This window comes from Corvus cornix, chromosome 1A (genome assembly GCF_000738735.6).
Source record: "Corvus cornix cornix isolate S_Up_H32 chromosome 1A, ASM73873v5, whole genome shotgun sequence".
Lineage (NCBI taxonomy): Eukaryota > Metazoa > Chordata > Aves > Passeriformes > Corvidae > Corvus > Corvus cornix.
This window is the reverse complement of record NC_047057.1, coordinates 21,822,567-21,835,555: the sequence shown is the minus strand read 5'-3', so window position 1 is coordinate 21,835,555 and position 12,989 is coordinate 21,822,567. Positions and strand designations below refer to the sequence as shown.

The 12,989-nt window shown below is 46.4% G+C and overlaps 1 protein-coding gene across 1 annotated transcript; it reads right to left on the bottom strand.

Moving 5' to 3' along the window:
* Positions 1 to 8,403: 8,403 nt before the first annotated feature.
* Positions 8,404 to 11,761, bottom strand: FEZF1 (FEZ family zinc finger 1). The gene is made up of 4 exons (XM_019283535.2): positions 10,561 to 11,761; positions 10,262 to 10,396; positions 9,836 to 9,968; positions 8,404 to 9,220 (listed from the first exon to the last, which is right to left on the bottom strand). Exons 1-4 carry the CDS (start codon positions 11,356 to 11,358, stop codon positions 8,724 to 8,726), a joined length of 1,563 nt encoding a protein of 520 aa, XP_019139080.2. The 5' UTR covers positions 11,359 to 11,761; the 3' UTR covers positions 8,404 to 8,723.
* Between the last annotated feature and the right edge of the window lie 1,228 nt (positions 11,762 to 12,989).

Here is a 12,989-nt window from a genome sequence, read left to right as displayed (position 1 = left end):
CATTTTCTTATGCTAGCCTTTGCTAAGTAAATACACTTACACTCCACTGCTATTATTTTCAAATACTAATTTTTGTTGGAAAGGTACAGGTATCCAAAAGAAATTCCTCTCCAAGGAAGATACTTTTTCAAAAGCAAACCAAGAACAGGTTTCCTGATTATCCCAAACAGTTGTAAAGTTTTAACAATTCAATAAAATCAAATTAATTTGGGAATATTTCTTAAAGAGATGGAAAAAGTCTCTTATGCATTTAATTTTTCTGCACTGAAGAATCTGGAACTTTTCTGTTACCTCAGCTGTGCTATTAGAAATGACAACTGCTTTGACATTACCTGCAGCAGGTACAGCCTATCTGCCCAGGCACTTTGCTAGGCTGGAAAGTCTTCACAGTTGAATACAGCCACAGCCATGGGCTCCAGAAAGAGTCATTCCAGCCTGCATTGATGAGAGCTGAAGGTTTCTTAAAATCTACCAGGTGCAAGCAAGAGTGGCGTTTGACAATGAAATCTATCAATTGTCAAAATTCAGCTCATCCAGCAGGAAAATGTCCTTAATCTGCACAACACAAGATGGACTATACTCAGATCCAAGGGAAAAGCTGAAAACAAGAAAGCCACACAATATTCTACATGACAGTATTTTTCAGTTCTCTTTAAAATGAGACATTGTACAGCCAGGAATGCCAGACACAGAGCTGCCAGTGATTACACCACATACTGACTAGGCAGCAGGACTGGGATTTCATCTGTGCTTCCAAAGCTGCTTGAAAACTGTATGCATGCTCAACAGCTAGAACAACAGCTAGAACAACCCAGCTAGAACAACAGCTCTGTTCCCTCTGATTACCTGACCCAGGAGGGCCGGGGAAGGAGTCCTTTTTGGTCACTGTCCTGCTGGCCACATCAATGTTTTCATGTCAGAAGCACAGCAAACTAGGAGGCTTGGAGAGTCCTTTCACTCAACATACTCCATGACCAAAGGACTAGGATGGTCTCCTGCAATGCAGATGTTGGTGTTGTGACTCAGCCAAGCAAAGCAGGGCACAGATTCAGGCTATGTGCATAAGTAACCTTGCCACCAAATTGTGCAAAACGTAGTCACTATCACCATATACTGGAATTTCATCTTGTTCACCCAGAAGGCATAATAGAGAATAATGCTTCAGCAACTGGATTGCTTCAGGAGGCTGCTAGAACTGCAGACTATCTGCACTAAAGGTAGCACCTAACAAGGTAGGGACTGAGTCTCTTTTTCACGCTGCTAGAGGCACCTATATCTCTCCCTTGATGGTAGAGAAAATACAAACATTTATGTTCGTTTACTTCCTGGTAAGTAAGGTGCCCAAAGTCATAAGCACTGCGCAAGGTAGACAGGCTGGTTTGACTCATACCTTGAGTAAGATTTTTCTGAATTGAACTTTGCTAACAAGGAAACAAAAATCTGGAAAACAAAATTATTCATAACCAAATTACTCCATGTGGCATATAGCAACCACTTTATTATAAAAAGGGGTGAGGGAGTAACTATATCTAAATATTGGATAAGACAGTGGGACGCATTACAAGTTGGTGCTTCATGCTCCATAGGAAATGAAAACAAAAAGCCAAAAAGATCTGTAAAAGAAGCAGATGGCTTGTATGAAGAACATGACCAACAAAGCTGGCTGGGAAAGCAGGAATGCTGGCTAACGAACAATCTCATAATTCCAGAAATTATCTTCATTTGTGCTCTAGGGTGAACCCAAGATCTTTCAAAAGTATTGCAGCCCCACTCTGAGTAACCAAGTGTCCTTTTCTGACACTTAATTCCCAGAATCTGGAGTATCAGAAACCTAGGGACTGGCTTCTGAGATGTTTGACGCCCAATTAAATTAAATTATTTATATCTTCCTATGAGTTGCTTAAGCATAGTAGGATAGTTTTTAATTAAGCCACTTCTAAAAAGGCATTTCTCTTGTAAACTAGGTACTGAACACCTGTCACAGGACCAATCATGTGCTGCAGATTTGGGACCCCCATCCAATCTCCCACTCCCTCCCTGATCCTATGGCTTTTTGACATTCATCCAAAGAGAAGCAGTCCAAGGAAAGCAGAGGTAGATACTCTGATTTTATAATACCGGACAGGTGCTCCTAAAGTGCTTGAAAGCACGTGAAGCAGAAGGGGCATTTGAATGTGAGCATGACCCCCACAGGCAAGAACCCAACCCAGCAGACTCTTCCTTGCCCTTAAGCTGGTTATCTCTGGTTTGAAGAAAATTGCTCCCAATAGAGCAAGTTTTCATATTAATGTTTCATCAACATCTACTTATAAACTTCTACAGTGATTTATAAATGTTGATTTGTCAAAGAAATTTCTACAAAAAATGATTCAGAAAAAAGATCTTATAAGGTTACACCCTCCGTAATTAGTATAGAGAGATGTAAGTTAAGTTTAGTAAATGCAACTTGGCTGTGTTGTATTCCTTTTCTTACATAAATTAAAGTAGCTCTTTGCACACTGTAACTTTCACAAGTCAGTATACAGTGCAATAACATTCAGCAACAGGCAGGATTTAGAACAATTGCTGATTGCTTTCTCAAGAAACATGAGTTTTGCATTGATGAGGACTCAGCTGCCTGTCTTGTGGCAGTTTTGTTTTGGGGTAACTCAGTCTCTGTTCTAGTTATAATACTTATCTAGTTCACTATTTTCACAAAGAAAATGTAATTGTACACTGCATTTCTAAAGGTATGTGAGAAGCAGCACACTCCACAAGAACAGAAGGAACACTGTTTGTAGGGAAGGGTGTCTCTGCTTCTCAGAATTTGCAGATCAAAACAGTCCATGACTTAATTATATGAAATCATAATAATTACACGTTGCCCACAAAAGTAATTATGAATTTGTTTTGGTATTTACCTGGAAGTTCTAGCCAGTGCTACTACAGCTTTTCAAACTGGATAAATTTGAAATGTATGCCATGAAAATGTCATCTAAATTAAACTCGCTGTATCTCTTACGCTGCTTCATGCAATGCAGTAGCATTACTGGACATAAGCGACCATTGGCCCTCAGCTTTTAGTGTTCAGTTAAAGCAGCCCAAAGTGGTTTTAAAAAACATATTCTTGTTTATGATATGCAGATTGATGTATTTGCTGGCAAACAAAAGAGCAAATGGTTATGATTCCTGCATTCCTCAATTTAGCACGAAATATATTGTTCCTTTTAAAATATAGTCAGTTAAAAAATAAGATTTCCATTTCTTTTTTATTTTCTGGTGAACACAGGAAAAAAGCATGATTTATTGAGGTGTTTCTTACATAGCGCTAAATATTTTTCTAAAAATATTGAGGTTCAGATTTTGTTTAACTTCTTCAGCACACATTGCTTTACAAATTTTTGCTTGTTCAGAAAAAAAAATCACCTGAACTTATTTATTGTCCAAGAGTTTTCCATTATTATTGTTTAGAAAGAAAGTTCTTGTTCAAGGTTATTTTTATAAAATCTGAGTTAGGCAAGGTTTTTATGTGGAGGTATACACTCTTCAGATGCTTCATGGTAATATCAAGAGGTTAACAGGTGGTTTAGAAATATTTTGAAAAGGTTTCTTTTTGTATCATCTGTTGTATTTAATCCCTATAAGCTAAAGTACTGTGAATCAAGGTTTCTCTTGCATGTCATGTCAGTCTGCAACTGAATCTTATAGTCCCATCCCTGAAAATAAATACTTAACTTACCTGTACTGTTGCAGATAAGTTGCTCGTGCTTACATTTGCAAAGTATCGCTCTTCCATTTTGCACAAAAAATAAAACTTACTGTGTATTAATTTGTCATATAATTATTCAGGAAAAAAAAAACCAAAAACAAAAACAGAAAAGCAGCTTCTCTATGTATTTTAATTCATTGGAAACTGAAGATGATTTTTTAGAATTCACACAATAATGGTGCTGAAATATTAACTATCTCAAACACAGAAAGGGAGGAGTTTTCATATTTCCATGGGCATGGTTATTGGATTTAATACTGTGCCTGATCAAATAGGCAAGGATTTGACTACAACAGAGTGATCAAACAGTGGAGCCATTAAATAATTTCCATGGAAGCTTCAAAGGAGGACCAAAGATAGACACACCTTGTACTTCTTAATACAACCAGAAGTTTTAAAAAGAGAAGTCTTGTATTATTTCCAGAGTTGCAGATTACCGAAGCAAAAGGATTTTCTGCAAACTCATGGGACTAAGGGTGAGTCCAGCCATCTGTTGCAGAGGGTCACAGTGTGCTTGCAGCCCCTAAGTGGTCATTCAGAAGTCATCCAGCCTGTAGCCTCGGGCCAGGAAGAGAAGGGGGACCCAGCACAGAGTGGAGCTGTAGCTGCCACTACTTTTGCTGGAGAGGTGGGAGTTATTACTAAACAGTTACTACTACAGTGGTTAGCAGGGTACAACACAATTCTTCCTCCGTAAGGGTGGTACCTGATCAGACCAGTAGCTAAACAGCCAGTGGGTGGAAAGATTTACATAATTTAAGAGTTATAACTATTTGATATCAGCATGTCAAAATCCCAGGAGCAAATTGGTTCCTTTTCTCTTTACCAAGCTCTAAAGAAGAAAATGGTGACTGTCCTATTCTAACTATGGCAGAGGAGGTACAGAGTAGGAGCATTTCCTAATTGCTAGTTTTCAAGCACTGTAGAAATAAAATGTCCTGCTACTGAGCTGCGGCCAACATGTCTTCATTTGAGATGGCTCCAAGTGAACTTACTGAACTTTGTTTAATCTCTCCTTTTTCACCACTGTATTTATAAAGACTGGGAGTAAAAAAGTGATTAAAAATCATAACAAAAATTATTTTAAAAACACTTCCTTGACTAAATATTGTCCAATATTCATTTTGGGTACCTTGAGATATGCTGGATTTCTATATAACTTCCCATGAAGCACAGAATGATTTTGGAAGCTATTAAAGAGCTGTGGATTTAGTTTACATTTTGGCATGCATGGGTTTTAAAAAAAAAAAAAAACCACCAAAAAATACCAAAACACCACCCCCCCTCCACTACCACCACCCCACAACAACAAAAAAGCCCCAAACATTATTACTAATATCTTTGGGGTTTTTTTTCCTTTTTTGGGGGAGCCGGGGTGCTGGGGAGGGTGAGGGGGGGGGGGGGGCAAGGGAGAGGATTTTTTTTCTGTTGTTGAGGACTGTCTGGTCATGAATAAAGCACTAGCAAAACTAAGTCAGTACCATTTCAGCTTCAGAAGGAGCTTTGATGCTGTGAGAAGATCCTGCTGTGCTGTATTTTATTTCTACAGCAATATACAACAGCTTTGGTAATTCTGGTAGCCCTTTCAGATACATGACAGTTTCAGTATTGACACATGTTAACAAAACTGTAGCATCTGACAAGCACAGAAGAAATTCAGTCCCATCTGAGAACTCCTGGGTGGGAATGAGAGTAGAGGGCAGCAGCTCCTCCTTTAAAAGGGCTCTCTGCTGCAGGGTCCCATAGGCACCAGACTTGTCTCCCTTTCATTCAGCACTGAAGTGAAGCTGTTGTGATTGGTGGGGGGGTGGGCTACACTGCAGTCAGGATGCTAATGCTCAGCTCTGCTGCTCCGGATTTTAGCACATCCAGACACACCAAGGCTCTTCTCCTCCCAGCATCCATGAAGGACTGGTAGAATGAGGCTGAGCAGTTGTCACACAGAATATGGGTGATATGGCAGTGATGCTGTTTGGCACACAGAAATGAGTACATATAACCTTTCCTTTAGGTACAGATGGCTCCATTTCTCCTATAAAAATTATTCCCATTAAAAAAAAATTAAAATCATTAAATCTTGTCTGTAGTAAGGAGAGCTGATAATAGTTATGTCAAATATAGCTACATCAAATTATAGCTTTTGTCTCTCATGATGATTTCAATAGCTTTGAATTGCCTCAGACCATTAACTAGAAATTCACTTGACCTGAGATTATTCTTGAAAGAGAGGAAATGAAACGTAATTCTGTGCAGGCCTTCCAAGACATGAATTAGTACCGGTCTTTGACACAAACATGGTTTTATATAGTGAAATAACAAATGAGCTATCCTCATCTCCCTGTTAAGTCCCACATCTGTAGTGTTTACCCGAAGAAATCTAGGAAGATAAATGCTTATCCATGCTCATCACTGAGTTTCTCTGCTTCACCTTGGAATAAAGCTAGAGTACCTCATTTCCACTCCATATCAAAACATGGTCACCCCTGCATGCACATTCCTTAGCAAAATATTGTTCTTCATCAGGAAGACATAGAAGAATCCAGATTATGCAGCGACTGCAGGTCTTTTACAGGAGAAAAGGCAAAAAAAAAATTACTGTTTATAAACCTGTAAATGGTCTGTGGTCAAGCAACATTGGAAATTCTTTCTTCTCTACCATGAAAAAGGGAGAAATTACAGCTTCTTCACGGGGAGGACTGAGCCCTCATTTTTCCTGACACTTAGAAAACAATCTGAAGGAATAAAATTGAGCGCAGGATTGCCAGACATCTGGGTAACCAGTGCACATAATCTCCAGTAGTATCATCAGGCCTCCTGTATGTGTTTGATTTGAAACTGATGTTATGTGCTCATCACAAAATTACCAGATTATATTGGCCTTTTGTTTCACCATATATTGACATTCACATCCCTTTGTCATTATATAAAATACTTTTGGGACTGTTCCGGTGTTCCTGCAGTGTTTGAATAATTTTGAACTGGTTAAAAAAGTTGTAAAATTAAGATACTTAGCAAGGCCAAGTATAGCTGCAGTACCTTGTAGTATCACACTTGCTCAGCAATAAGAAAGTTGGACTTCTTCAATAAGAAAGCAAGCTGGGCTTCTGTTTTGAATTATTTCCTTCAAGGAGAGGCTCAGAGGAATGGCACACCCGCATCAATTCAGTGGAATCTTTTGGACATCTTACCTTTCATTATATGTTGCAAAAGTTTTCCTCTTAAATAGCAACACACTGCAGCCACCTGATTAGGGAGAAATTTATCTGTGTTCAAACCAGAATGACACTCTTCTAGTCTCAGGATCCGAGCAGAGCTGAAGAGAAGTGCCCATAGGGACGGATCCTCAAAGGACACCTGCTCTGTCACAGCTCTACAGGAGCCTCTCCTCCCTACCCCGCTTCATCCCGACTTCCAGCTTACCCGGGGTCACTTTGAGGGGTATCTCACCTCCCCTTCTTGATGCCCCTGCTCCCACAGTCCCCGGGAAAAGTGGGGAGCGGGTCCCGGTTTCCCCAAGGTCTCCGAAGGGGAGACCCGCTCCAGAGGGAGGCCGCACGCCGCTGCACAGCCAGCGTGTCAGCGGGTGCACTGAGGTCCCTCCGTCCAAATCATCGGCAGCTCTTCCCCTGGAACAGGGGAAAAGCGGCCCCCGGAGGGGCTGAGCCCTGCCGGGGTGCCGCGGGGTCTGCCCGAGCTGTGGATCTGACCTGTTGCTTTGCTTTTTACGCGCGGAGCCGCCTGCTAAAGAGATTGCCGCGGTAATCTGAGATGTGTGAAAGGAGAGAGATGCTCTTCCCCTCTCAGCCGCTTTCAAAGGAGCATGGTGGAGACTAGAGCCGCCAGCCCCAGCTTTGAGAACCACACCTGCTGGTTGCGGGCACCCCCGGGGGTGGTGTCCCAGGCGGGGCGGCGGGAGCGCCGGCTGCAAGGCGATACCCCTCTCTTGGGTGTAACGCGTTAGCTACGACTGTAAACCTCGGCGCCTCGCTCCTCACCAAAAGCCAGAACCTTGGGAGGGCTCCAGGTGCTACAAAATCTGGGCGGGACCTGATGCCACATCACCCTTTCTTGCAGGGCTTACTCTGGGGCAGACCCGCAGGCGCTCCTTACAGGTTCCCCGACTGGGCCAACCCCCCAGCGCCTGTGGGGCACCCTTCGCTTCTCCCCGGACCGCCACGCTTCCCCGCCTTCGGCCCCATACCCCGGAGTGGAAGCACGGCCCGGCTTCCCTGTCCGGGAAGAACCCTCGAGCTTCAGGGGGGCCTGCGGGCACAGCCCTGAGGGAGCAGAGGGAGGTGAGCGGGCCCGCCTGCCCTTCCCAGGGGGTATCACCCGTTTTCCATGCCTGGTTCTGTTACCCCGGGAGCGGTATAATCCCAGACACCCCCTCCCGCCGCTCCTCAGGCGGCCACCGACGGGCGGGCTTCGCTTTCAAGGCTCGGCTTGGCAGAGTCTGCTGAGCACCTAATAACATAACAACCCTGCTTTGATCAATTCGAACTAATTACCCCTCTTAATTAAAGTCTTTAGCGGTTGTTTCAGTGTTTTGGCAAGGACGAGGAAAAGCTTTGCCGTGCGGCAGCGCCAAAGCCGCGCTCCCCGCCCGCCCCGTCCGCGCCGCAGCCCCCGCCGTCGCAGTCACTCCTTGGCAAAGGTTTATTTCCACCAGGTCAACGAATTCTTTTTTTTTTTTCTCCACGTGCAAGAATCAATGAGAAATTCAAATCAGTACATAGAGAACAGTTCTGTCCATATAGATACGATATTCAGGGAGAGAGGGAGAGGAGGAAACCAAGAAGGTTGGGATAACCAGCAGGCAGCGGAGGCAGGGCAGGATCAACACAAGGGGAATATATATACATCGAAATAATTAAAGTAGTGCAGCGTTTCCGGCTCGGGTAATACAGATTCCCAAATAAATACAGCAGAAATTGGCTTGGCGCTTTTTCTTTTTTTTTTTTTTTTAACCATCTCTTCACCCTGAGATGCAACGGCAACCACAAAAAAAAAAATAGTCTTTAAAGAACAAAGGAAAAAATTTAAAAAAAAATAGGAAACAACCTGTCCCATTAACGTTAGTGGCGATATAGACCAAATACACAAAACCGCTTAACAGGTGCATGCAAAGAGGCGGTGGGGCCCGCACCGGCCGAGCCGGCGGCCGCCCCTCACGGCTGGAGCGGCGGCGGGCCCTGCAGCAGCGGCCCGGGCGGGGGCAGCGGGTCCGGCCCCCCAGCTCGGCGGGGGGCCGGGGCAGTCCCAGGGCGCTGTCATGCAGCTTACGGACGTGCTTCTTGAGGTCAAAGTTCCTGCAGAAGCCTTTGCCGCAGGTGGGGCAGGTGAAGGGCTTCTTGTCGTTGTGGGTGTGCATGTGGAAGGTCAGATTGTACACCTGGTGAAAAGCCTTGTTGCAGATATTGCACTTGAACTGCTTCTCCCCGCTGTGAGTCAGCTTGTGGTTTTTGTAATTGCCTGGGAATGAGACAAGAAGGGCAAATGCACCTGGGTTTGAAAGACGGACACTGAAAAGACGAGGAAAATATAAAAAAATCCCCAAACTCTGTCCCATCACCAGAGCTCAGTTTTAGGATAAAACGACCACAGACACCCACCTTCTCCCCATCCTCCCCGCGGCTGTTAACAGACAAGGCAAGATTTACAGATGTTAACAGACAAGATCGAATAAACCGAAGTCAGGACAGTTGCAGAAATAAAACCCCTGCGTTTAGACTTCACAGCAACGCGTGAGGAAAAAGCAGCTAAATTCTTGTATTTTGAGGGGGGGAATAAGAGGCAAATTCGTTTGCCGAACCGCGCTGGAAGCTGTATGTTGCGGTGCGGGGAGAACAGGCGATTCCCGCGGAACGACTGTCCCGCGCTTCCCCGGGAACGAGACCTCTGCCCCGCTCCGTGGGCCAGGACATGTGCCGGGGCTAGCCATACTTAAAATTAACCTAAACATCTAACAATAAAACTTGGAAACAAAATTAACTCCCCACCACCCTCCCTGTCGCAAATTGTCCTGACACTTGACCTGGATTGGGGAGGGGGAAGCCGGGAAAGAGAGTGGGTGCTGGAAACCGGTACCTTTCTGGTGAAATCCTTTGCCACAAAATTCACAGACAAATGGTTTGTAGCCGGCATGTATTCGCGTGTGCGTGTTCAGGGTCGAGCTCCGGTTAAAAGCTTTGCCGCACTGGTTGCACTTGTGCGGCTTTTCCTGGAGGGAAACAAACACCAAGTCACGGCTTGTTGGCCGTCTTGCGGGGTCTGTGTTCTGTTTCGCGGGGTTTATGAGCTGGTTAGTGGAGTCTGTGTTTCACTGACGGCTCGCAGCTGCCGGTGCGGGGCACCCCGCGGTACCTACTGCGCTTGGGGCAAACGAAATCTCCCCGTGGCTGCGGATTGGCCGCCCCCCACGCCGCTGTCTCGGAGCGGCCGGACAACGCCGAGCTCCCCAAAAAAGGTGAGCGGACGGTCGGGCAGGGAGGAAGGGACAGAGGATGGGCTCACCTGGGTGTGGATGATCTTGTGCCGGCAGAGCGTGCTCGCCTGTCTGAAGCCCTTTCCGCAAACTTTGCAAACAAAGGGTCTGGCTCCCGTGTGCACCGGCATATGGCGCGTTAAGTTATAATGTGCATTAAATACCTTGGAAGAGAAAGCAGACAATAAAATAAAATTGCGATTAGAAGGTAAGAGTGCGGAGGGGGAGCCGTCGTTTAAAAATCAAGCAAGAAAGCGACCGACAACCGGCGGACAGACGGACGGGGACAGGAGGCTGGGGAAGGGAGGCGGGGTACGGCGCTACTTGCCTTTCCACAAACTTCACACGTGAAAACTTTGGGTTTGCTGCTCGGGGAGCCGCGGCTGAACTCCGACGTCTTATAGGCGATTTTTTCCGAAAGGATCTGAGCACTTTCTTTCATGTAGTGCTGCAACTGAGCCTGCGATAAGTCCTTGAAGGCCAGCCCCGCCGGGTACTTGTCCACGGTCGGCAGCACCAGCTTGTTCCGCTCCGCCAGGTAAGCCTTGGGCTGCGGGTGCAAGGGAGAGCTGAGGAAATAAGAAGCCACCGGGTGGATGTTGACACTGGAGGACGGGTGACAGGGGCTGTCGCCTCGGTTGAAATAGCACAGGGCTCCCATGGCGTGGAAGGAGGAGTGATTGACCACTCGGGGTCTTACCAGTTTGTACTGCTGCAAGGGCAGGGCATCGCGGGGGAAATCTCCTTTCAAGCTCAGGGCACAGTTCAAGAGATCGCCGCAGCTAAAGGAGGGCGAGGAAGAGGAATCTAACTGAGCCTTCCTGGGTTCCTCTCCGGCCACCGCCGCTTTGGGCAGGGTGTCGTACGCCACCGGGACAAAGGGGATCATGCAGGGGATGGAGGAGTTGAGGTGCAGCGGGTGCTTGGGGTCGCCTTTGGCCACGGAGCCATGGAGGAGCTGCGGGACGGGGATGGAGCGGGGCTCTGGAGTCCGCGCCATGATGCGCTCAATGGAGAAGGCGAGTGGCTTGGGCGTGCTGATCATGTTGCTCCTGGCAGACAGGCTTTCTCTGGACGGAGGTGTCGCTAGGATTTTGGTCGCCGTGTGGTTGCCACTATTGTCCATAGCTGAATTGCATTTGTTCTCCCGGTTTGAGCCGCTCTGGTAGACGCCTCTTTTTTTTTTTTTTTTTCCTTTCTTTTTTTTTTTTTTTTTTTTTTCCTCCCTCTCCTCTCTCTCTCTCTCTCTTTCACTTTCTCTGCCCCTTTTCTTGTTACTGATCTGCGACGAGGGAGACCAGCATCGCCGCCGCCACCATCACCACAGCCTCCGCCGCCGGCGGAACCAGCCTTCTCAGTCCAGTGGACTCATGCCAGCCCATCACAGTTTACTTTGGCGCACCAATGACTCGGGACAATCGCTACTTATTTCTATCAATAGAAAGTGTTGTGTCAATAACGCAGCCAAGATCTCGCCAATCGTTAACTTCCAAGAGGAGAAGGTAAACTAGATAATTGCTCAGTTCGCTTCCAACAGTCAACAGGAAAAGTTTTCCCCCCCCCCCAGCAAGCGGCTACTTTTCATTGGCGCCCGCGCCTCCCCCGCCCAGGGAAGGAGGTGGCTCTCCCTCCTTCTCGCCTCTCTCCCCTCTGCCTCCCTCCCTCTCTCTTTTTATTATTATTATTTGCAATCTGCTTAGCCAGGCTTTAGAGGCCAAGCAAATCCGAGATCAATTTTCTTGTTCGGCTTTAAATGACATCATCTAAAATCATTGTCCAAGTGCTAAATAGGGATGTGAAACTCAATTCAAGGGCAAGCGCCAGGGTGTTTGTCAAACAAGGTGCTGCAGAAGAAGCGGCTGGAGGGGAAGCTGTTTGTTTCCTTGCCACTTTCCAGCCCTAGCTCTTTGTGCGTGCGTACGTGTGTGTGTGTCTGAGGGAGGGAGGGAAATGGCTGCTCTGCTCCTGGGACTGCTCCTGGGACTGCTCACTGCTTTAAAGAACAAGGTCAGGTGGCGGCGAGCTTTTGGAAAACACAGTAGACAAATAAATGGGGGACTTGCAACAAGCAGACGGCGAGACCAGCGCGTGGGGATGCAGGAACCTCCTGGGCCAAATGGAACGAGTGCTTGGGAGCAAAAGGATGATTCAAAACCTGGGGCAGGGGAAGAGAAGAAAAAGGAGGTAGGAAGAAGGAGTGCCTTTTAAATCTGAAGCATTTTTTATATTTATATTTCTTTTTATATATATACATATGCAGCCTGCATATGCACTAAGTATAGCTTCTGTGTCCTTATATAATACATGCACAACACAAATACCAAGGACTCAGGGTTGGCATAGATACGTGAAGGAATATACAGTTCATACACTGTGTACAGGTGTATATGCACGTAAACAGAGGCAATCCCCATGTATTTAATAGAAGTTTGACGGCCCTGTTCGGGGCCGGCAGCGCCAGCGGGTGTTCGTCCTTACAGCGAAGCGGGGGTGGTCGGGGAGATGAGAGGGCCTGCGGTGGGTACAGGACTTTCTGTGTTCCCGCCCACCCCACAGTTTGGGCTCAGGACAAGGTCCCGTTCCTTCCGCAGGCCTGCGGATCACTCGACTGGTGACTGAGAGGCCGCTACCGAAATTACCCAGGAGAAGCCAAGGGTTTCTCCGTCCCTGCCACCCCCGAGAGCGAGCAGCCAGGCCGCGTTCCTCGGAGGAGGGATCCATGCAGCAGCTTCCATTTCAGAGGTCCAGCATTGCCCT